Genomic DNA, 25,728 nt, shown 5'->3' with positions numbered 1-25,728 from the left:
CTCATTCTACCCTCGGACTTAGGAGCATGTGCCAACGCACACCAATCCAGAAACACTCCCAAGATCCTGTCTGTCCTCCCTAGAACTGTCTCTCTCAGCTGGCCCTAACTGACCCAGAACTGCCCAAAGCATTCAGCTGGGGACACCAGCAACATCACAGGCCTTTCAGAGGACTGAGACCTTTGCAGCCTCCAGCTGAACCAAGTGCAACCACATCTAAACAGCACAAGCCCCCCTGGAACTTTGCATGCTAAAGCATATGTTTAAGCTCTGGAACAGGTAGGAGTGGGGCATAAGGATCCTGAAGCCTCTGGCCAGACTCGTGTCTCCCAGCATGCACTCTTGGAAGTGCTGCTCTCATGAGTTCATCCAGAAGCTGGCGTGTTCACCCCTAGCATCCACGGAGCTTTGCTCACAGTCAACAAAGGAGGGAAGGGACTCCAGCGAGAGCCGTGTGCTTATCTCAGCCTCCACACTGCATGCTAACAGCATGTTGGTACTTGTCCTTCCTCCTCACAGCCCACGACACAGGCCCTTCAGCTGAGAAGCACTTTCAATGGGTCTCAACAAATACTTGTTCCACAAGAAAGCTCAGCTGGCCACGGCAGTTTCCTTTTCTTGTAAAAGGAAGGCAATGTTTTAACACTGTGTTGCTGGCTGCTCCTGCACGACCTGCAGCCTTCACGCTCTCGGGAGTGGCTGTGGAGACAGTGCTGGCCCTGGCATTGCTCAGCCTGATGGTACTTCCCTGGTGACTCATACTCCAGTGTCCTCAACATCTGAATTCTTTGGGGGAAATTATCATGAATCCCACTGTCAAGAAAGACAGATGATGGCATTAAATAAAAGCAGTTAGGTGACATTGACCTTCACTAGGAAAATGCCCAAGCTGGAATAGCAAAAGCAAGTTAGATAAGAGGAATAGAGAAGGGCCTGGTGCAGCAGCTCAGCTGCGAGCGCTGGGTTCCCATATAAGCACCTGTTCATGTCCTGGCTATTCCACTTCCTCTCCAGCTCCTTGTTTGTGGCTTGTGAAAGCAGTAGATGATGGCTTTGCAACCCTGCACCCATGTGGGAGACCTGAAAGAATCTCCTGGTTTTGGATTGGCACAGCTCCAGCTGTTGTGGCTACTTGGGGCATGAACGACTGGCTGGAAGATCTTTGCTCTCTATGAATCTGCCATTAAATAAGTAAGTAAATCTTTACCAAAAAAAAAAAAAAAGAGAGAGAGAGAGAGAGAGAGAGATGGAGAAGAGAAATGGAGGGAGGGAAGAGGGGAAGAAGAGAAGTGATTGGTTGTGGGGCACACAGGGAAAAAGTGAAATGGGAGGAGAGGTCCTGGGATTACTGTGTGTCCTCCTATGCTGGGCATGTGCAGTGGGGCTAAAATAACAACTTCTGTAGCAAGTCACAGGCAAAGTTATTTGATATGAGTTTAAAGAAAGCAGAATCATCCAATTCCCCTAGGCATAGAAACTACCCTTGGAAATAAGACCAGAAAGAGCTAAGATCGAGATCACAGCTGAACTTCCTTGATGCCCATGACGGGTGGAAAGGCACAGGCAAAGCTTGCACATGGAAGGCCCAGGAAAAGGCTCTGCAGGCCAGCAGGTGCCAGCAGGTGCCAGCAGAGCTGGAAAAACACAGAGGTGAGAGGTAGAGGTGAGAGGTTCCGCCACTGTGTGCTTGGCTGGCTTTTCTGAGGGCACCCGGCCCCAGGCCCTTCACAATGACCTGTGCTGCACCTGATCGCATGGCACTGAGCACCAACAGCAAAGTTTACCCTTCACCTCGTGGAGCCAGTCCTCATGCCAGCTCATTGAATATCTGCACACAGGAGAGATTCCAAGAGTGCGATAGAAGCCCAGCCATGCCACTGGGGAGGAATGAGGAAGAAATCCACTGGGTTTCTGGGCAGTTGACTCCTACTCCTTCACCGACTTGTCAGGCGACTGCAGCTTCGTTCCCCGTCCAGCAAGGGCCAGTCTGGACTTGTTATGACAGAGGCCACCATTCCATTCCAACTGGTGGTGTTTCCATTTTTTGCATTATTTGAGAGCCAGAGAGAGAAGGGGGAATGACTGTGCTTCTATGTGCCAGTTCACATCCCAAATGCCCACAAGGCCTGGGGCCACAACTGGGAGCCAAGAACATTTTCAGTTTCCCATGTAGGTAGCAGGAACCCCAAAGCTTGAGGCGTCACCACAGCCTCCCAGGGTACACAGTGGCTGGAGTCAGGAGCCAGAGCCAAGGACTGAATGTGGGTACTCCAATGTAGGATGCAAGTGTCTCCATGATTCCTTTTAATTTTGCTCAGTGATCCTGATTTTAGTAACTTCTGCTGTGGGGCAGAAAAGTCTTCCTTGTTTACAATGGCATGTACAAACCCACACTGGGGTCTAAAGCAGCTCTGCATTGGCAGTGCGCAGCTGGAGAACACAGGGAGTCCCTGCCTGCCTGCATTCTGCAGCCCCACAGGCCCTGGTCTGTTACATCCAGTCTCCCACGTGGGAACTTCAGAAGACTCACTTTAGACAGGACTTTGTGGCTTCATGTCTCTTCTACAGGTAAAAAATAATAATAACCAATCAGCTCCATCAGGAGGCAGAACCCACAAGGAAAACCTAGAAGCAGGAAGGAGCCTGTGGGCTGGCAGGGGCTTCTAGAAAATCGGCAAGGACCAAACATTCCTGACAGATTTGGGGAAACCAGAAGGAACCTGGGGTTCTCCTGCCAGAGGACTGAGCTGTCATAAACAGAGCCCTCAGGCTCGCAGCACAGTGTGCTGGCTGCTAGGCCCTCAGAGGAAAGGTGTGCACACCCCTGCTGCATGTGCGTCCCTCCAAAGTGCTGCAGGGCTGGGGGAGCGGAGGGGACAGGTGGCTGCAGAGCAGGCCTCTCTGGCCCCTGTGGCAAGCAGATACCATCAACCACTCGTGCTGGACAGCCAACACCATGCTGCACTCACAGGTGCAAATATATGGCAGCCTCAAGGCCCCTTCAAAGTATACCAAGCGCCAGAAGCTAATGTCCTAGAGGCCAAGAAGGTACAGTCTTGGCCAGGCCAGGTGTGGCTCTACTCATCAAAAGACCAGGTCCCTGGCATAACAATGAGAAGCTGCTCAGTCTGAGTGTACCCATGCCCTGGCAGTGAATGGAAAAGAGCTAAGTTTGGAAAAGTGGCAGCTCTGTGTTGACAAGGTCAAGTCCATTCCTCTGAGCTCAACATAGCAGTGATCCCAGGAAGTCACCATGAGCATGCCACTGTGCACTGCTGCTACACACACAGGGACACTTTCTCAATGCATTAATGAGTTGATACATCTATTTACTGGTCCTTGCTTTTACCACTTACAGCAACAGTTTAACAACACATGTAATTTACGTGCAAAGATTGATATGCATGTGTATTAAATTCTGGGTGCAGCAAACAGCAAATTCTTTCATATACAACTCCATCTCAAAGCTATGCACATCAACCATGACCTTCCATTCTCTCCACAGAACTTGTCAGTCCTCCCTCTGTTCTCAGCCCCAGGGCTAAGAAGGAAGGACGACACACTCCTAGACAGCACAAATGTTCCACCCTTAGCACCTGCCACCGCCACCCAATCTGGGACTGTCAAACACGCCCTGGGAATCAGGCCCCAGCTCCATCACCTTTTTTGATCGTGTCCCGTATTTCCTCAGCTTCTTTGTTGATTCGATTCTGTTCTGGCTCAAGGGCAGGCCCGTGGTCTTCAAGTTCATCCTCTGTTTCATCGTCGCTGTAGGGAACCACTTCATCATTGGGCTGTGAATCCTCCTCAAATGTTGTTTCTGAATCCCTTTCTGTACTCATTCTGCTGGCAAAATGGAAGCACCTGTTGGCAAAGAAAAGCCCATCAGAGGGAATTATGGCTCTGGCTCTGGCTTCAGTCCTACTTGCAGCACAGTACCTTACTAACACACAGTTCTGCATAATGATCCTCAAGTTCAACTTAGCATGCGAACAAGAACAAGAGTGTTCCTGATTGAATGCTTTGGTGAGGAAAAAATATGCAGCTTCCAATCTTTGTGGGTATGCAAACTATTCTAATACTTCAAATCGTCAGAATTCTTCCCAGGGAGATAAATTTAGAGGATCATAAGCAGCTCCCATCAAAATAAGATGAAATAGGACTACAAAATTTCCAGTTATGGCACACAAAGGAAGGCTAAGTCCTCTTTGATAAAACAAACTTATAACACACATGCATTTGCCTTTTTAAATTTTTTTAAAGATTTTATTTATTTTTATTACAAAGTCAGATATACAGAGAGGAGGAGAGACAGAGAAGAAGATCTTCCATCCGATGATTCACTCCCCAAGTGACCGCAACAGACGGTGCTGTGCTGATCCGGAGCCAGGAGCCAGAAGCCAGGAGCCAGGAACCTCCTCCAGGTCTCCCACACAGGTGCAGTATCCCAAAGCATTGGACTGTCCTCGACTGCTTTCCCAGGCCACAAGCAGGGAGCTGGATGGGAAGTGGAGCTGCCGGGATTAGAACTGGCGCCCATATGGGATCCTGGTGCGTTCAAGGTGAGGACTTTAACCACTAGGCTAGGCCACACTGCCAGGGCCATGCATTTGCCTTTTATATTTAATAGAACTTACCTTCATAGCATGGATTACTGATGAAGTTGGAACCACCCTTGTAAAGAGATCTGATTTCTGGGGCCAGTGTTATGGCATAGTGGGTTAAGACACCACTTGCAATATTGGCATTCCCATTTTGGAGCACCAGTTCAAATCCCAGATGTTTTACTTCTGATTTCACTCCCCACTGTATGGGAAGGCAGTGGAAGGCAGAACAAGAGTTTGGGTCCCTGTGACCCATGTGGGAGACCACATGGAGTTCCTGGCTCCTGGCCCTTGTGCCCATTTGAGGAGGGAACCAGCAGCTGGAAAATGTCTCTTTTTCTATCACGCTGCCTTTTAAACAAACGAAAAGCTGTGTATGCTCATGTGAATGTTTTGAGCCTTTATTCTGTGACATCTTAAAATCTTCAATCTTATTAATGACTTCCTGGCAATACCTCCTGGCTTCTCTGTCGCTCTAGCACGGCCAGCTCTCTCTCTAGTTTCCTTGTGTGTTTACTGCTATACAAAGTGACCCCACACAAGGGACAAGAACGACCTTTAGTTATATTTGTATCAGGAAAATATTAACCTAAATCCCTCAGCTTACGAGGAGAGACACGCAGCCTAGTGTTATTTACGCAAGCTTTAGAAGGCTATGCACTTGGCATTGTCAATAAGTTGTTCACATTAATTTTTTGTGAGCTGCACGCCAGGCCCCACTATATCCTTCATGGGCGTCAGCTCCTCAATGACTCCCTCACCACTAGGTCAAGGGTCATGAAGGACATCCAATAACCCGCACAGTAATAAATAAAATCGTGCAGCAAAAACAGTTGTTTTCCAAGGAGAAATCTTCTATGTCCTACTTTGGTGTTATTTCTTTTGCGCAAAAGTTTTCTTTGACTAGAACTAATTAGCGTTTGCATGTTCTGGATCAAATGTAGCTCCTTGGACTTCTACAATTATCTTTATATCCAGAAGTGGACACTTGGGAAACTTGTAAAGAGTTGTACGAGGATTTTGGTCCAGTTTTACTGAAAACAGTAAAAGTCACATACACAGTTTCATCACATGCATTTTCCCATGAGCTTTTTGAAGACCCTTTCCGTGCATGAATTTTAAAACCTTATGCAACAGAACAAATTGATCACTGATACCACTTTAGCCAACGTTTGCTCTCCTACATTCCCTTTTTAAAAAAGCTTCTAAATCCTTAAAGACAAAATTTCTTCAGAAAATTTTGAGAACAAAAACATATCTTTTAAATCATGTATTCCGTACCTGCTATGTTTTGAGAAGGGCAAACTTGTTTGCCTTATCCCAGCTTACACATAAGGAGATAGAGAGCCAGCTCTGTGAGTAGCCAAAATCAAATTTCTGTATTATGGGGCAGATAAAACATTGAAAAACCTGAATGCGCCATCAACACTCTATTATGATAAAACACAGATGACATCCACTTTACCCTATAAACTATTGTTACCTGTTGAGGTCACTGGCATTAAGTGCGTTCTACAGAACCATGTCATCACTGCTTCCAAAATGCCAAGCGCCTGGATGCTGGCTTCCCAGGCCAAGACCGCATCCAGCCTTTCACGGTTGAGAGGAGAGGTAAACATACACACGGGAACACAGCTGACAGCCTAAGGGATTGTGACCCAAAGTCAACAAGGCACTATGCCCCACCACCACCTGGCAGACCTGCCATGCTGGCTCAGGGAACCAAGATGGGAAGCCCCAAGTTGAGCAGGAAGGGAGTATCCTCAGATTTTTGGGAATGTGTGTGTGTGTATAATACAAACATACGCAGAAATAAATTCACTCTATCAGTCTAGACTAGCAAAAGACAAAACAGGAAGCAATGACTTATTTGAAGTTCCAACAAAAGGAACTTTCCAGCTATACACTGTGACCCCAATGGCAGGCAGATATGGCCAACACCTGGAAATGTGTGAGCCCAGGCTTTGCAGACATGCGTGCATCTACCTAGCACCCAGCAAACACCTGTGTGACACTAAGACCTGCACTAGGCCCTGAGAGCAGAGCCACTTGGGGTCGGAGCTCCAGGTCACTGAGAGAGGCAGATCAGCAAGCTTTCAAAGACGGGCTGCAGGAGCAGGTGCTGGGCCTGCTGGCTGGACACTGAGAGCCCACGTTGGAGTACCCGACTACTGAGCTCTGAATCCTGATCCTAAGTTCCTGCTGATCCATCCCTGGGAGAGTGCAGTGAAGACTCAAGAAAATGGGCCCCTCTCACATGGGAGAGCTAGATTGAGTTCCTGACTTCCCACTGTGACCTGGACCCAGCCTCTGGCTGCTCTGGGCCTTTGGGGGGGAGAGAGGGAAGAAGGGAGGCAGAGAGAGAGGGAGGGAGGGAGGGAGGGAAAGGATGGAAGAAAGGAAGGAAAAAGAAAGGAAGGGAGATAAGGAAGGAGGGAGGGGGAGAGGGGAAGAGGGAGAGAGGGAGGGAAGGAGTGAGGGAAGGAAGGAAAAAGAAAGGGAGAGAGAGAAGGAGGGAGAGAGGGGGAGGACAGTTTGGGGACACAGCAAGGCCTGTCATGTCTGCCTGCCAGCAAGCTTCCAAGCCTTCGCCAGCCACTTCTCTCCCACTGGGGCCACCACACTGCTTCCTGCAAGAGGCCTGGACCTGGACTTCCTATCCTATCACACCCCTCCCCAGGACAGCCAGGGTGCAGCTAGGATTTTTTTTTCAGACTGCTGCACAGTTTCCCTGGCCCTGTTGTCAGTGTCTCAAGCAAAGCAAGCCTTCCTTGCCTCAGGCCCTTTGCACGTGTTCTCCCCCTGGTCCCTCACATGACTGCTGTTTTCATTCTCTCCATCCTAGTTTTATCGATACCTTCCCCTGATACAGGAGCAGCCATTGGTCCTCCTCTTTCCCACCACTGGCCTGCCAATCTTCATTTCTGCTTACTTCCTAGCACTTAGCATAACTTCTAAATACTCACTTACTTGATTCACTTTTCATCAGCCTCTCACTAGAATCACAGGTCTGTGATTACTTCATGCCTACCACATGGTCGACGCTTGAAGCGCTGGAGAACAAGCAAACAGATGCTCCGCAGAGCACTGGAGGGTTCGTGAGCTGCCTTACAGCAGAGTTCTATGTAATCTCCCCACACTTCATGCCTACCGCACAGGAGCCGAATCAGAAAGCTACTGGAGAGAGGATGAAGTGTCTGGGCCACAAGGAGGGAAAACGGGAACTGCTGAGTTCCTAAGTCATCCGAGGTGGAGGACTCCTTCAAGACCATCCAAATTCCATCACCTAAGGTTTCCCCTCCACACAAAACTCCCCCAGGCTATGCAGCAGGTGCTAAAAGAGATGATCTGCCTTTTCTTTAACCCCAACAGCACTATATCTGCCACAGAGGAGGCAATTTTGTCCTTGTCCTTGAAGGGTTGATTGTTTAGCAAATTATAAGCCTTGGCCTAAATTTGGCCCATGGCCTGTTTTTTTTTTTTTTAAGATTTATTCATTTTATTACAGCCAGATATACACAGAGGAGGAGAGACGGAGAGGAAGATCCTCCATCCAATGATTCACTCCCCAAGTGAGCCGCAACGGGCCGATGCGTGCCGATCTGATGCCGGGAACCTGGAACCTCCTCCGGGTCTCCCACGCGGGTGCAGTGTCCCAATGCATTGGGCCGTCCTCAACTGCTTTCCCAGGCCACAAGCAGGGAGCTGGATGGGAAGTGGAGCTGCCGGGACTAGAACCGGCGCCCATATGGGATCCCGGGGCTCTCAAGGCGAGGACCCCAGCCGCTAGGCCACGCCGCCGGGCCCATGGCCTGTTTTTTTTTTTTTAAACACATTTTAAACCTCTGACCTTAGACAGAAGAAAGAAAACCTGGTGACCCCTGGACTATAGTGAAAGCTGGTAAGACACAGCAATGAAAAGTGGTCAATATAAAATGACGACAGCCAGAATCAGAATGGACCTGGGTAAGTCATGAATGGTCTGGGAATGGGAATAAGCTCCCACGTGTCGTGCGGAAGTATTCCTCAATAATACACTCGTTATATTCATTTTGGAATGGTGTCCTTTCCTTTGTCCTCTAGCTACTTTACAAGGGAAGACAAACAGCTCCAAATGCTATCATCTCCCCTTCAAATAAGGATGCTGTGGTCATGCTGCTTATAACATTAACACACCTGTGTCTGGCTCATTATAAATTCATATCCACAATCACCTGCTTGTCTTCAAGGCACAGAAAATGAAAGTGAATCAACACAACAGATATATCAATATCTTGTAAAAATATCATTTATGTGTTTCAGCTTTGAAGGATTTTTCTGGTCACATCATCTTTAGAAATTGTTCTTGGGCTCGGCGGCGTGGCCTAGTGGCTAAGGTCCTCGCCTTGATCCCATATGGCCGCTGGTTCTAGTTCCGGCAGCTCCACTTCCTCTCTGTCTCTCCTCCTCTCAGTATATCTGACTTTGTAATAAAAATAAAATAAATCTTAAAAAAAAAAGTTACTGAATGTGTATTAAAACTATGGATTTCAAAATTATAAAAAAAAAAAAAAGAAAGAAATTGTTCTTAATTAGCTTGACTATCCAGAACAACTACGTGGTGGCTTTTTTTTTTGCGTGGGTAGGATCCAAATTGTCTTGTAAACACATCATTGCTTAACATTACACTGTGGTTTTTGAAATACAAATCCTTGTTTTCAGTGTTGTAATAATTATTTTGAGTTTATGAAATAAATACATAGTTCTACATTAAAAGACATAAACATTCTCCCCACCTAGTGATACAAACAGATGCGCTAAATTCCAATCAAATCCACTGCCACTGTCATCCCATGTCGTCACAGCAGAAATGGCAAGAATTCCTCGTCACACAGGGCTGGCACTCAGAATAGTTCAGACACAAGTTCACCACCCAGCGGATAAAACCACAGTCAGGGTGTGTAGCTCTTATGCAATAAAAACAGGACAATGCAACAGGAAGCAAGGACAAGCGGCAGCTCAAGGTGACCTGACACACAAAAGGCCTCTATAGGAAACAGAGGGTAGCATGCTCCAGTGCTCCGCACGAAGGATGCCCCGTGCAGGTGGTACTAGTCCTGAAGCCAAGACCCTTGCCAGCCAGCACCCACGGAGGATGGCCTCTTGCCCCAGCCAAGGGGCAGCACAACTTACTCAAGAGGGCTTAGTCCAGACACATGCCCCACCCTGCTTGGAACCTGCCCAATATCCTTGAAAGTCAAATGTGACAAGCCTGATGACAGTTGTAATTAGATGGAGCATCTCACTAAGCAATGGTCATGCCGCGTATCTCAGATCTGGATGGCCTGTAAACTTTACACCACTGTGCGAGCACAACTGCACTCCCAACCACATTCATGATCACATTAAAAAAAAAAAAAAAAAAACAGGGCCCGGCGGCATGGCCTAGCGGCTAAAGTCCTCACCTTGGGAGCCTCGGGATCCCATATGGGCGCCAGTTCTAATCCCTGCAGCTCCACTTCCCATCCAGCTCCCTGCTTGTGGCCTGGGAAAGCAGTTGAGGACGGCCCAATGCATTGGGACACTGCACCCGCGTGGGAGACCCGGAGGAGGTTCCAGGTTCTCGGCATCGGATCGGCGCGCATCGGCCCGTTGCGGCTCACTTGGGGAGTGAATCATTGGATCAAAGATCTTCCTCTCTGTCTCTCCTCCTCTGTGTATATCTGGCTGTAATAAAATGAATAAATCTTAAAAAAAAAAAAAACTCCTTAGTCAAAGCCCCCAAAACCAAAGCCTGGAATGACCAACATAAAACAAAGGGCTTGCTGATGTCCTTGCTGCAAGGACAATGCAGCCAGGACCTCCATGGGTGACAACATTTCAGCGACTGTCACGTCACTCTCCTGAGGGCGGTCAGTCACCACTACTGCCACTTGGCTGATAGGAACATCTAGGAGGTTTGGAGCTCACCCCTTGCTGAGCAGCCACGAGGTGGGACCCCAGCATCTCCGTCTGGTTTCTGTTGTCAGAGCTGAACAGTATGTACTGGGTCACATATAAAAACAGGAACTGTACTCTATAAACATTTATTAACTTTATTTGAAAGGCAAAGTAACAGAGTTGGGTAGGGTAGGGTGGGGCAGAGAGAAAAAGAGCGAGATCTTCCATTCACTGGTTCACTCCCCAAACGGCCGAAACAGTCAAGACGGGCCAGGCTGGAGCCAAAATCTGGGAGCTTCTTCTGGCTCCCATGGGGTTACAGAGGTACAGGTATTAGCCATTCTCCACTGCTTTGCCAGGTGTATTAGCAGGGAGCTGTATCAGAAGTGGAGCAACCAGGACAGGAACCAGTGCCCATGTCGGATGCTGGTGGCTTGACACACTTCATCATAATGCCAACCCCAGGAAATGTATTTCTTACATTTTGGGAGGTTAAGAAGTCCCAGACTCAGTGGCTTCTTTTGGGCGGATTTTGCAGAGTCAAGTGGTGGTGTAAGGGGGCAGGACACGCTTGTTACTTGGACCATTTGACCCCCTTATAAACCAGTTAATGCAATCACAGAGCACTACTCTCATAGCCTCATCTAACCCAAGGCCCCTGCCTCCAAACACCACATGACTGCGGGATTTTTTTTTTTTTTTCGGTGATGGGGGAGGGTTTGGGAGAGGCGGGGTGAGGCAGAGAGGAGAGGGACAAGTAGCTAGACCAGGCCAATCAGATTAGACTTAGGCCTTCTCTGCACATGTGGGGTTCAGGGAACATTCCTGGAGTCAGACCAGAACCGAAGCTCTGGCCAGGAAGCACGGGAGCCAGATGTTGGCTCAGCTGGCACCTGCCTTCCATCTCGCACATGGGCAGTCCCAAGAAAAACCTATGTGAGGCAGTGCAGCTGACCATCAACACCAATCAAAGCCTGGTGTCCACAGGCAGCCCCATCTAGCCTGTACCAATGAGCCACACAATGTAAAATGCTTTTCAGTCCAGACTAACTCTGCCCAAGCATTATCTCCAAGCTGATTTAGAGTTGAGCAGTGGGAAAGTCACAGGAATGAGAAAGACTTGGGATGGGCGGGGAGAATTTCAGGAGTGAGCAGCAGCTGGAGACCTGCTCAGAGGCAGGATGGTGCCATCTGAGGAGAGGTCAGGTACACACCCAGACAAGATGGAAAGGTTGGTTAGAGTCACCCCCTTCGCAAGCTCCAAGGTTCCTCTAGGCTTCATTCCATAAACCTGTCTGCCAAGGAATGAAATGCCCTGGCAGAGGGACCCCCACGGTGGCCTGGGATGCAGGCAGGCAGGAACAGGGGACACTCAGCATCTCCAGGTCATGGTTTTCCTCCTTAATATCAAGCTTTCAGTTCGCCAGTAACAGCCTCTGCAGTCTCGCTTGGCAACAAGGCTGTGGGTGGGAATGCCGCTTGCGCAGGACAGAAAGCTGGCTGGAGAGGAGGGTGTGGGCTGCTTGGAAAAATGTGTTTAAAATTAAGACAGGGTGGAACCACAGTTCCTTTGTCTGGAAAACTACCAGAAAAAGGAAACTGGAACTCCTTCCTATGGGATGACAAGATGGGCGCTTCCCTCAGGTCTATGATAGAAGTTTAGCATTAGGATTGCTGCTATAATTAGGTTTTACATGATATTATATTTTTAGTTGCGATGAAATCACTGGGGCTTTGAAATTGACAGTAACCTGGGAGTAAAGCTTCCAGGGTAGAGAAAGCTTGTGGAGTTGACTTCATTTTCCAGTGACAGGAGTTAGCAAGCACCAGAAACAAAGATCACACAAAGAGGCCAAAACCAATGCTGTTTTCCACAATTCAACATAAACCTCAAATCTTGAAATGTAGAGAGTCTGTTTATACTCCCCATCTGGACTCCACAGGAACAACTTCTAGGAACAAAGCAGTAGGAAAAAGGGCATACTTTTCTAAGTAAAAAAGAATGATAAACACAGAGAAAGCTTACTCTAGTAATCAGAGAAATACAGACTGATGAAAATAGGATACTGTTTTATGCCCAATGTAACAATATGCAGTGACTGTATCTACTCTCCCCCCTCCCTTCTTGTCCCATCTGCTGTTGGCAGCGAAACCAGTTTGTTCTTTAGGAAAAACAATATAGAAACATTGAATGTACCAAGAGCATGAAACATATTGATTGTATCTAAACCAATAATTCTGTTTATAGAGACTTTTCCAAAAGAAATAATTCAACAAAAGGAATTTTAGGCAATTGCTATTATTTACTGTTAGCAAAAAGCAGAAAGAGAACCCACCCAGAAGTCACCAGGATTGCAGTTGTATCAATTATGGTCTTTTTTTTTTTCTTCTTCTTCTTTTCTTTTCTGGCACCTCTCACAGTTTATTCTTTTTTTTTTAATTATTTATTATTTAACTTCATTAATTACATTGTATTATGTGACACAGTTACATAGATACTTGGGTTCAATTTAGGTCTTTGATTTGCCATTATAAACGACAGCTGTGGGATTGTAGGAACTGCTGCCTCGTTCTGAGTGTGTGTGGGTGGAGGGAGAGTAGGGGGAGGCAGAGCCAGAAGTACGTCCCATCCCTGCAGCTCTGTAAATGACACAGATGTGTATTTTGGAAAAGAATGTGCACTGAGACTCTGTTTTCCTTTCCAAAATACTCAGCAACTGATAATCCCTGCTTCTGTCTCCCAGCCAGACTGTGGAGCAGTGCCTTCTGGGCTGGACACAGCTCACAGCATCCTCAAAACACAGGCCAAAGGAAGGGGTCAGCCTCATCCCAGCCTCAGGATGGGGGGTCAGTTCCAGTTAAGTCTGTACCCCCAGATCTCTTAGGATTTGTCACTCTGCTGTTGCGAGTGACACTTCATGGGTGGGTAGAGCAGGCTAAGCCACCACCAGTGGCACCAGTATCCCACAGAAGCATTAGTTCACGTCCCGGAGGCTACACTTCTGATCCAGCTCCCTGCTAATGGCCTGGGACAGCAGGCTCCCCTGCACCTACATGGGAGACCCAGAAGAAGCTCCTGGCTTCTGGCCTCAGACTGGCCCAGCCCTGGCCACTGTGGCCATTTAGGGGAGTAAACCAGTGGATGGAAGATCTCTCTCTCTCTCTGTACCTCTGCCTTTCAAACAAAACAAAAAGTTTCACAGAAACAGGATGTTGAAAAACATGTATTGACTAGACATTCAATTTTATTTATTTTTAAAGATCTACATATTTGCATATATATATGTTTTTTTTTTTAAAGAAAGAGATTTATAGAGAGGTGAGACCAAGAGAAAGATCTTCCATCTGCTAGTTCACTCACCAAACGGCCACAATGGTCGGAGCTGAGCTGACCTGAAGCCAGAAGCTTCTTTTTCTTCTCCCTCATGAGTGCAGGGTCCCAGGGCTTTGGGCCATCCTTCACTGCTTTCCCAGGCCACCAGCAGGGAGCTGAATGGGAAGTGGAGCAGCTGGGACACAAACCAGCACCTATATAGGATCCTAGCACTTGCAAGGAAGAGGATTAGCCAACCGAGCCATTGTGCCAGGCCCACACACTCAATTTTAATCAGAAGATTTCAAATCAATAATCATGCCAATTGAATTGACAAAAGATATTAAGATCCATGTATGGAGTTTTCTTCACACACATTTTCCATGAAGAGTTTGAGACTCCTTTACTGAGATGAGAGGACCTCATCTACTGCACGGTCTTCAGTTTCACTCTTTCTGTAAATGACTACAAGAACAAAACGGACCGGCATGAAGAGGGTACGTCTCACCCAGAGGCAGTCTGGGAAAGCAGCCACACCATGGCCTTTGTGTTGTGCTTCTCAGCGCAGGAGGAGACTTGGATGCCATCTCTCTGCAAAGATCCTGAACTGCACAGAATTCCGTGTGTGCATTCTCCTTCAAGAGCCCCCTCTGAAATTCACCATGCTCCAGTGAAAACCCCAAACATAGTCCCACATTAAATCACAGTGCTCAGTGCAAAGACATGGAACTTCAAGGACAGGGACAACTTTAAAAAGTTGGCAGTTTTCCTTAGAGATCCATATCCAAAGCTGTGGCTCCCGTTGCAAATACAAACAAACGCTCTTAACATCCCATGACTGTTTTTAACCTGTAAATATGCTCTCATTATCCAAACATGGATATGTCAGCATAAACTTTTAGCATATGCTAGGTCTGATTAGCACATCAGGTTGATTAAATGGCCTACTTGCCATCCTTTTTCCAAGCTACCCCAGGCACTATCCCGGTGGCCAACAGAGTCTTCATTTTCTCTCCACTGAAGAGTTAACATCTGTCCAGATTCCACATCCCAGAAGTCTGTGGGGTGAGGGCCCCATCCAGATTTTTAATCCCTGTCCCTCTGCTCTGTTTAAAGTTGGCTTAGAGGACTCAGATCACAAACTCTTCCAAGGCCAAGCGAGTGCACTCCCTCAGTTTTGGACCCGGATGACTCTGCAAACATTTGGCTAATATTTGATGTGTCTCCGGGAAATACAGACAGCTTGAAAAGTCTACAGCTTTCCTATGGATGGTCAGCAGTCTTGCCAATGGTTTCTGTTTTCAAGCTTTCAACAATGAATGGGATGGTATCTGAGCTTTTTCAACACATTTGGAGGTATAAGGACTGAGGGTAATGAGTGGGATTTTTTTTTTGACGGTTTCTTTTTTATTATTATTTTTATTTTGACAATCCTTACATAGTTAATTTGGGTAAAAAAGTTTAAGGGCTATAGGAAAGTAGGCAAGACTATTATTTCCAAATTGTTTCCTTCATGTATCTGAGGTAAATGGGGATTTTAAGGGAGAAGCCCCACCCAGTCTCCCACCCACCTCAAGTCCTGGATATGGGGCATGCTCTGAGATACTTGCTCAAGTGGTTTTGATAGTTCACCAGCCATGAATCGCTGCCAATCTTGCCACTCCAAACATGATGAGGTCGTTGAAGAATCCACTGATTGACATAGTCCATCATAGCGTCTCCATTTGCCCGGTATTTCGCAGCCAACATATAGCTGAGGTGGTTGATTGACTTGTTCTGTCTTCTGTCTTTTCTTGGTTAGGGTTCTGAGTCCAGTATTTCAATTGGGAGGATCCCCAAAGAAACTTTGAGGTGTTCCCAGACCAGATTCTTGTGTGTTCTAGCAAGTACAGGGTCCGGCACAGTCCATTGCCCTGATCAGCTGGTGGTTGCAATTGCTGGGTTGGTTCTGTTTTCAGCCCCAACTTCCTCTGGAACCAATGGGTGTTGCAGTCCAGCCTGGTAAAGCCCAGCACACACTCGGCCCTCACATAAACCAGTGGGAGCTGTAGCCTAGTGAGAGCGACCCACAATAACCCCCACCAGGCCCATGAGTGGGATCTTAAAAGTTTGTGGCAAATACTATGAAAAAGAACACATAGATGCTAAAAAAATTGTGTTGAAATACACTTCTTTCAATTTCATTTCTCAGGAGCTCTATGAAGTAAGGGCACACTTTGAAGAAGTGGTTCTGCCTGCCTGTGTGACCCTGGGTGGTGGTGGTGGGGAGCTCAATGAATATCCCCGTAACACACTCTGCACTCAGCTCTGGGGTCAAACAATTATCCCCACGTCACAGAGGCGACTGACTTGAGGCCAAGGCCAAATTCTTTGCCCTAGGACACGTATGTAGATGGTGCCTGGAAGAAAATTCCCACTTGAAAGTTCATGCTCTTAATCACTCCACTCACTGCCTTAATTGTACCTAATTAACTCACGGCAGAGTAAGCTGGAGAAAATACATTTACCCAATGTGCAGCTGAGGAGACACGCTGTTCAGTTCTCCTTGGGGCCATACCTGCACCTTCCACGCTGCCTTCCTCTCGTCTCCGCGGAGGTTGACCTCCCTGGAGATTGGGGGATGGAGAGAGAGCAGTCACAGAGATCTCTGCCAGCGTGCACATGTTTCCCAGGCGGGGGAGGGGGCAGCCTTGTTCCACCGCACCACGGGATCCAGTCTCTGACCCGACATGCAACACCTCCTGCCCTCTGTGCGCCTCAGGGACAGCAGCCCGTGCAGTGGCCAGGCCTTCTACTCCCATTTCTGGTGGTCTAAACTCCTGCCACTGACCCAGTTATGCTCCATACTGACTGTGCAGTTTCCCATGGTGCCCCCGGCACTGCCATCTCTGTAAAATCTGACAACAGGGACCCTACAGCAACTCTTGTCCTGTGCAGAGATGATATATGCTAACCACAGCTCAGTGCCCCCTTCCAGGGGACCAAGAATGACAGGTTGTGGGACACCTTCAAGCTCCCACACCAGTTAGGAACCAGGCTGCCACTGGCAGAGGCAGGGGCAGGTCCTACAAAGGGCAGGGGGTAAGGGGGCCCAGCAGCTTGCAGGCGATCTCTGCTGAACAAGAAAGAACAATAACAAAGCCATAAAAGCCATCTGCTCTACATTAGCCATCCTCACATGGCCAGATCATGACTGAATCGTCCTTTAAGACATCTTTCAGCTGTAGTTGCTGTCCAGTCCTAGTAATTCATACTGCAACTCACGCCCTCTTAAAATTATTAATCTTTCACACACAGTGCAGTCTAGGAGGCTGAATCTGAGAGCAGGAATCCTGCTTGGGCTTCTGTTGCCTTTTTTAAAAGGATTTATTTATTTATTTTTATTGGAAGGTCAGATCTACACAGAGGAGAGAGAGAAAGGTCTTCCGCCCACTGGTTCACTCTCCATCTGGCCACAATGGCTAGAGCTGAGCCAATTTGAAGCCAGGAGCTTCTTACTGGTCTCCCACACAGGTGCAGGGTCTGAAAGCTTTGGGCCATCCTCTACTGCTTTCTCAGGCCACTAGCAGAGGTTGGATGGGAAGTAGAGCAGCTGGGACATGAACTGATGCCCATATGGGATCCTGGCACATTCAAGGTGAGGAATTGAGCCACTAGGCTACTGTGCCAGGCCTCTGCTTGGGTTTCTTTTCCGGCCATTATCATTCATCCCTCTTGTGACTGGTAACTGAAAATAACGGTCCTATAGAGGGAGGATGTTCCCTCTTCTCCCTATCCCAAAAAGAGTCATTTACTGAATGCCAGAATGCCAGATACTCAGGATCTACCATATGGGCTGTCACCAATTCCCAGACTTTCACCCTGTCCCCTATGTCACAGGCGAGTTATGGGTTGATATGTTTCCCTCCAATGGTGAAATGCCAGGCCTCAGATCCTCAGTGTCACCTTATTTGGAAATAGGGTCGTGCAGACATAATTAGGTAAGATGAGATCATTAGCATGGGACCTAATCCAAAATGACTGATGACCTTAAAAAGAATGGAAATTTGGTCACAGACACACAGGGAGGTGGTCATGTGCAGAGTGGAGGGACACTGCACAGCCAAGGAACACCTAAAGCGAGGAGGCAGCCTGAGGCTGAGCCTTCCCTGCAACCTTCAGGAGGAGCCCGGCCCTGTCAACACCTTGGCCTTGAACTCCCAGCCTCCAAATCTGTGAGATAATATCTGTGTATTGTTTGAGCCATTCTGCTTATGATACTTGGTCATGACAGCCCTGATGAACGAACATACTGTTTCTTTGCACATTTCGAATGTGGAGGGGTCTTTTAAACACTTGACTTCCTACAGAGCATGCTCCACTCCCATCCTGCAAATTGGTTTCTCTGTCTTAAACCCCATCACCACCTTTGTGTATACAAAGGAGAAGCTGTGGCTGGTGTAACAAATCTAACCCATAATGGTTTCCCTCTTTCAGTTGCTCCAAAATGAAACATGCTTCTATTTTGCAGCTTACACAGTTCTGAGTTATTTGTAGGGAACGGTCTAAAGAAACTATTTGGTATTTAATGCCAATAAGGGCAGACTGCTTAAACATGGATGTGAGAAATGCAGGCCTTGTACAAATATTTTCTCTCATTTGTATTTTAAGAGAAAACATACACCCAAATAGGTATCCAGCATTTATTAAAAGATCTTCAAAATGTTTTTGAGCTTTTGAAGAAGTTCCAATTGAATAAACTTTCTAGTCCACCTTTTAAAAAACATAGCCCTAAGAAAAATGCCAGTTTATTCCAGAACTTTCTGCTGTCAATCAATATTTGCTTCCCTTTAAAATCTCTGTGTACCTTTTTGGGAGAAGCAGCACATGGTGATGAGGGCTTGTGTTTGATTTAGCAATCCTTACCCCACCCCCCCTCACACCCAGCAAAGATACAGAGTATAAACAGAATAGATTTTTTAGAAGCTCTAAAGTGAAATCAGACACAAAATAACTTTTTAAAAATAGTTGTGAAAACGTTTTCCTCCTCTATATTCCCAGACATTAATCCACATTTACTACACAAGGAAAACGGCTTTCTTAGAGGCAACTGGGCCCAAATGACAAAAAATGATACTTCTTTAACCTTATTTTTTTACGATTTGCCATTTTATCTATTATTAATAACATTGTGAACTCTTAGAATATTGAACATGTGACTAACGAAAGGCTTCCCCCCAAATCAATGTATTGTGGGGTGAAGTCATGTCATAGAACTGAGGTGAGAGAGGAAGGAAAGTCCTTTGCTTAGAAAACGATGCTCGCTGGCTTGTCCCTAGAGGTCAGAAGGAAGAAGCAGGCCCCGTGCTGGCCACTCCACCCTCACGATGTCGACTAAGTCCTCAACTGTCCATCAACAAAATCAACAGCAGGAATACATTCCCAACAAGGAACATAGCTGACTGACTTTGAACTTGATAGTTCAACTCCACCATCCTTCTGATTTCCTGGGGGATCATCTTAAAAGAAAACAGAATTGATTTAGGAATAAAGAAAGTGTTGAGAATCAATGAAACGTTTAAACAATTCACAAATCAACACAACCCAACTCAGGGATAAATGTAGAATGTCTGTATAGGGCTCAAGTAAAAAACAAAACATACCCAAACAAAAACCCAACTGAGGAGCCTTCTAATGGTATGCGGATTTGCACATTTCTTCACATGTTTGGAACCAATTAAAATCTCTTCAGGTACACTTTAGAAGCCTTCCAGAAAAACTCTGCTCTGGCTTTATACAGCACCACCTCTGCAAATGGTGCAGTCCGGACACCTGTGCTCACCTGTGCCTCCCAGCATCCAATGGCTGAACCACACTCAAGTCCCAAGTTGGTGTTTCAGCCACAGATAGGCCACCTCCAAGTACTCCCCAGGGCTGGCTGACATTCCAATTGCAGTGTTCAAATCCATTCTTTTCTTTATTTGAAAAGAAGAGAAACAGAAAGGGATTGATACAGACTTTCCGTTCATGAGTTCACACCGCAAATGCCTGCCTCACTGTGGACTGGGCTGGGACTAAACCCAGGAAATTAATCAGGTTCCCTCTAGGTGAGTGGCAGGGACCCAATTACTTATGCCCTCACTGCTGCCTCCAGGATCTATTTTGGCAGGGACTGAGCTATGGATGGGATCCAGGTATGGAATCCCGGCACTTTGTCTTAACTGCTAGGCTGAACACCTGAGATCTGTGATGGTGAACTTGTACCTTACTTTTCCAAGGTCTAACCTTGCTCACACATCAGTGTGGGTTTCACACCGCATTGGGTTTGTGTTTATTATCAGGATGTAAATGTTGAGAATATTTACTACGTCTCAAACATTAGTCACAGGCTAGCTGTAAGAATAACTTGAATCACATACAGAGCACAATGATACTCAACATATTCTGAAGTCGGAGGCAGTGGCTCTGAAAACAAACGGCTGTCCTGGGCTGGTTGCGGCCCTGCTGTGTCTCAGGCTGGGGGAGGTATTTGGCCTAGCGGTGAAGACCCCAGGCCACACAAGCTTTACTAAAGAATTCCAAAGACTCAAATGCAGGATTCATCATGCTATCCTTGTTCTCAGAGCTTCTAAGAAGTAAAGGAACCTAAGGCAGATCCTAACCTTTGAAACTACCTGCTGCATTCCTCTCCCTCAGTAACACTGTCACCTGACTGCCTCATGGGTATCCTTTCTGAGAACTCGGATAATTTAAGGCATGTTGTATTTCCTGGATGAAAAGAACCACAAAGTCACAAGAGAGTGGAGCCAAGGGAAGACCCCAACTATGAGTCAGCAGCTGGCACAACAGTCAAGACCTTAGCAGGTGCCTGCATACCATACTGATACTGGGGTGCATGGGTTTCAGTCCTGACTCTGCTTCCAGTTCCAACTTCCTGCTGATACACTTTGGAAGGCAGCAATGCTGGCTCACATAGCTGGGTCCCTGCCATCCGTGTAGGAACCCAGATGGACTGTCAGTTCCTGAGTTGTGCAGATATCTGGACGCAGGGGTGGTAGTGGTAGTGGCAAACCAGTACACAGAACATCTCTATATATGCATCTCTCTGCTTCTGTGCCCAGGCCTTCCAAATGAATATTTAAAAATAAGTAACTAGTGGCTGGTGCAGTGATGTGGCAAGCTAATGCTCCACCTGTTAGCATCAGAATCCCATATGGTGCTGGTTTGTGTCCTGGCTGCTCCACTTCTGATCCAGCTCCCTGCTTATAGCCTGACAAAGCAGCAGGCTGTGTCAGGGCATTAGCCCAATGGCTCACATCCTTGGGTTTCATCACCTATGTGGAGACGGAGAAGCTTCAGGCTCCCAACTACGGCAGCCATTTCAAAAGTGAATGAGCCAATGGAGGATTTCTCCGTGTCTCTCCTTCTCTATCTACAAAATATTCCTTTCAAATAAAAATAAATCTTAAAAAATAAACAAGATGACCTCATTAAATCACACAATTAAATCACTCTGGTGTCATGAAATGACTTCTGGGTTATAGCCAATAACCCATACACGTAAAGGCAAACTTTTGCTTCCTTGATGTCTGTTTACCAAATAATGTTTATGCCAATATGAGTTTGTTCCGAAATAAAGGGGAGGATTAAACAGAAAGCAGACAGATGGCAGTAATATTGGTTGTGGCCATTAACAAAGGGGATCATTATCTACTGCTTCTATTTTTATATAAATTTGTAATTTCCTTTCATTAAAACAATGCAGGGAGGCGGGCAGCACAATGGCTCAATTAGCTAATCTTCCTCCTTGCAAGTGCTAGGATTCCCTATGAGCTCTGGTTTGTGCCCCAGCTACTCCTTTTCACTTCCATCTCCCTGCTGGTGGCCTGGGGAAACAGCAGAGGATGGCTCAAGTCCTTAGGACCCTGCACCCACATGGGAGACGCGCAAGAAGCTCCTGGCTTTGGATTGGTGCAGCTCTGGCCATTGCGGCCACTTGGGGAGTGAACCACTGAATGAAAGATCTTTCTCTCTGTCGCTCCTTCTCTCTGTAAATCTGCCTTTCCAATAAAAATACACATATCTTAACAAAATAAAAACAGTGGGGGTAGGCCTTGAGAGGAGGCAGGTTAAGTGTCTCCTGGGGACGCTAGCTCTCCATATTGGAGAGCTGGTTTGAGTCCCAGCTCTGCTACTTCCAATTCAGCTTCCTATTAATACGCCTGGGAGGCAGTAGAGAATGGCCCAAGTGCTTGGGTCCCTGCCACCCATGTGGGAGACTCAGATGGAATCCCAGGCTCCTAGCTTGATCCAGGCCTGTCTGGTGCAGGCATTAGGGGAGTGAACCATTGAATGGAAGCTTACACATTCTTTCTCTCACTTTCATGACAAGTCAATGAAAAACAAACATGCTTTTTAAAAAATGAAAGAAACAAGAAAGTATCCTTGAAATAACCCAATGTGGTCACAGTGGGTCTCCAACCCACCCAGTGTGAAGTATAGCACAGGCTCTGAGCTCCAGGGGCCACGATGAAAACATGGCTATTAACTAAGTCAGGTATCAGATAGATCTCATAAACAATCAAGAGAAGATTCTTTTAAAACACGAAATAAGTCCAGCTAGTTTACCATGTGACAATGGTACAGAAAGTATTGTAAGTAAGGACTGGTCTATCTGGATGGTATGGTAGGAGGCAAGTGGGTCTAGACTTGTGTGTGTGTGTGTGTGTGTGTGTGTGTATTCAGTGTTTTTAAAAGTGTATTTATTTTTATTCATTTGAAAGAGAAACAGAAAGAGATCTTCCATACACTGGTTCATTCCCCAAATGCCTGCAACAGTCAAACTTGGAACACCATCTGGGTCTCCCCTGGGGTGACAGGAACCCAAGGACTTCAGCCATCACCTGCTGCTTCCCAGGGTGTGTGTTGGCAGGAATCTGGGTGGGAAGCAGAGGCAGAACTGGACCCCACTCTCTGACAGGGGTGTGGGCCTCCCAGGCAGCATTGCTAACCTCTCGCACCACAACGTCTGCCAGTACTTATTCTCTTTTAAGAAGCATTTTCAAGCCCTTGTCTGTATTCCCTTTGAGCTCAGGTTTTTTGCCTGTTGTATTCCCTATTTACTGGAGTAGTAAGCCTTTAAAAATAATGTAAGTTTAAAATGTTATCTCAACAAAATGAATAGGGAAGGAAAGGAGAGAGGGAGGAGGGCGGAAGAAAGAAAGAAAGAGAAGCATTAGTTATTCTTGGAATTCTCTAGATGATCTACAAAAAACTGTTGTTTGTACTAATATCACACTAACATGAGCATTCTGTTGTAGTAACTGTCATGCACTTGCTGATACCCTGACAACCTAATGCATTAATTCTTCAAAATATTTTTAAAAACAATCAGTTTCAGCATAGATAGCGTTCTCATTCTTTATCACATTTAATTCTCTTCCATAGGTGACATTTGGCCATAACTCCCATTTCAGAGATAAGCAAACTGAGGCCTCTAAGAGACCACGGATTGCTCTAGGTCACACAACTCTTTGTTGGAAGGCTGAAATGAGAACCAAGTCCAAATTCTCCAACTGCCAAGGTCATTTAACTCCGCTGTGACACAGCATCCACTGCATGCATTCTAGGACCATGGAGAAATACGCAGGCTCCAGAAAGCTAGGTGACCTCAGAGGAGGTTATTATTTAATGTCCTTAGTCCTCAGTTCACCATCTGTAAAATGGGTAAAATAGCAGTGTCTGCCTTTTACAGCAGGCAGGGAGGATGAAGATACTTGATACACAGAAAGCTCCTGGAATAGGACATGACCCCAGAGTAGGCACAATAAATATTAGCTGTTGATATTCTTACCTAAGAGGACTACAGACTAGAAGTGTCACCCAGTCGACACTTCAGGAACAGCTGAGAAGTTGCCTACGGGTCAAATTTACCTTCCTTTGTTGAATCATTGATAGCCAGGGGAATACCTTGCTAGGAACTACTGCATTAGGCTGCAGGAAAATGTCACCCTAGTAGTGAGAGGGACATTCAATATTTTACTCTTACAGCTGTTCACAACAAAGCAGCCTGGAGCCGTATCTGTTACCATCTTTTCCAGATCTGCAGAAACCTGCCCCCAGACCCTGGCCTGCAAGCTCTGGCATACACACAGCATCTCCAGGACAGTTGTCTTTGTATAACAAGGAACGTGGGATTTTTTTCAGAAACAGAAACTGTCTTTCCATCTGACACCTCAGCCACAATATACGACATTGATCTCAGCTACGAGAGACACACTATCCCACTTGGCCGGCCAAAAATAGTCCCCGGCTGTTTATCAACAATGTGTGATTGTGTGGTGGAGGTCCAGAGAGAGCATTTCTAAATCCACATGCTACACTCCCACTGGAATTGTTTTAGGAAGCTGTGCTTAGGCCAGCCTATTACTTCAAGACTGAAATTCTCTCATCATACAACCCAGGCTGACAATTGTGGAGGAAAAAAATATAGCAGAGACTGAACCTTTTAATTTCGTTCTTCACAAAATAAAAAATGTTCTTTGACAAAATGTTCTCTGCCTTTGACAAACTTCACCTCGACTGCTTAATCAAGCTACTTCTTGGTTATCTCTGTGTTTAATGATTGATTTATTCATTATCTGCAGCTCTCAGGCCAGTCTCTCCATGGTCAGCTGTTCAGCTCACCGTTTACATAGGCCAGCTCCCAAAGGGAGGCTTTAACTCTTGGTTGCTTAAGCAGTGGGTAGACACCTGTGTGGCTGTCCAGGAGGGTGTTCCCAGCTCCTGGCCTCCGCCAGGCCCTGACCTGGCTGTTACTTCTGTGGAGCTAGCCAGCAATGGAGGATCCATTCTCATTCTCTGTCTCTCCCTCCCTCCCTCTCAGCTTCCTCCCTTCTCCTTCTCCCTCTCTACCATATTCTCTCCATGACTCCATGATTCCATGTTCTTTCTGTTTTTTGTATGTGTCTCTCCCTGTCACTCTGCCTTCCAAATTAATTAATTCTTTTTTTCAAGGATTAGAGATGATCAGAGGTGATCAATATTGAGTCATTTCCAGACCTTAAAGATGGATTCCTATGGTCTCCCATGTTCTGTACGGAGTCATAGCCTTAACCCTCACACTTGACCCCATCCCCACCAGCCCAGACCTGCAGCTCTGTCCTCACCTGCAGTGTCGCTTAAGGGTGATCTTCCCAACACCTGTGGGGTTGGAGCAGAAGTTGCCACCTGCAGCTATGCATTCAACATGCAAATCATCAAGAAGTAACTTGATGAAGCAGTTGAGGAAAACTGTCAGGAGCACTCTATCAAGGACTTTTTATCTTGATGACAACAAAGCTAATGAAGGAGTCTGTTGTCTTAGTTTGAACAGCTGCATTAAAAAATCTGCACTGGGGGCTGGCATTGTGGCATAGCTTGTTTTTTCTTTCTTTTTTTTTTTTTAAAGATTTATTCGTTTTATTACAGCCAGATATACACAGAGGAGGAGAGACAGAGAGGAAGATCCTCCATCTGATGATCCATTCCCCAAGTGAGCCGCAACGGGCCGGTGTGCGCCAATCCGAAGCCGGGAACCTGGAACCTCTTTCGGGTCTCCCACGCGGGTGCAGTGTCCCAATGCATTGGGCCGTCCTCAACTGCTTTCCCAGGCCACAAGCAGGGAGCTGGATGGGAAGTGGAGCTGCAGGGATTAGAACCGGCGCCCATATGGGATCCCGGGGCTTTCAAGGCGAGGACTTTAGCCACTAGGCCATGCCGCCGGGCCCGGCATAGCTTGTTAAGCTGCTGTGTGAGATGCCAGCATCCTGTATCAGAGTGTGAGTCCTGACAATGCCACTTCCAATCCAGCTCCGTTAATGTACCATGGAAGGTCGCAGAAGATGGTCCAAGGACCTGGGCCCCTGTAACCTA

The 25,728-nt window shown here is 46.7% G+C and overlaps 1 protein-coding gene across 1 annotated transcript in view; it reads right to left on the bottom strand.

The window, feature by feature from the left end:
- ATP8B1 (ATPase phospholipid transporting 8B1) overlaps positions 1-25,728 on the bottom strand; it is a 104,345-nt gene that overhangs the window by 45,338 nt on the left and 33,279 nt on the right. Inside the window, exon 2 of the mRNA XM_058676780.1 lies at positions 3,662-3,864. Coding sequence (XP_058532763.1) covers positions 3,662-3,842 — 181 coding nt within the window. The 5' untranslated portion in view covers positions 3,843-3,864. The remainder of the gene's footprint in view (positions 1-3,661; positions 3,865-25,728) is intronic.

The sequence above is a fragment of the Ochotona princeps genome, chromosome 18 (genome assembly GCF_030435755.1).
Source record: "Ochotona princeps isolate mOchPri1 chromosome 18, mOchPri1.hap1, whole genome shotgun sequence".
Lineage (NCBI taxonomy): Eukaryota > Metazoa > Chordata > Mammalia > Lagomorpha > Ochotonidae > Ochotona > Ochotona princeps.
The sequence above is the reverse complement of the archived record's forward strand: the minus strand, read 5'-3'. Positions and strand labels throughout refer to the sequence as shown.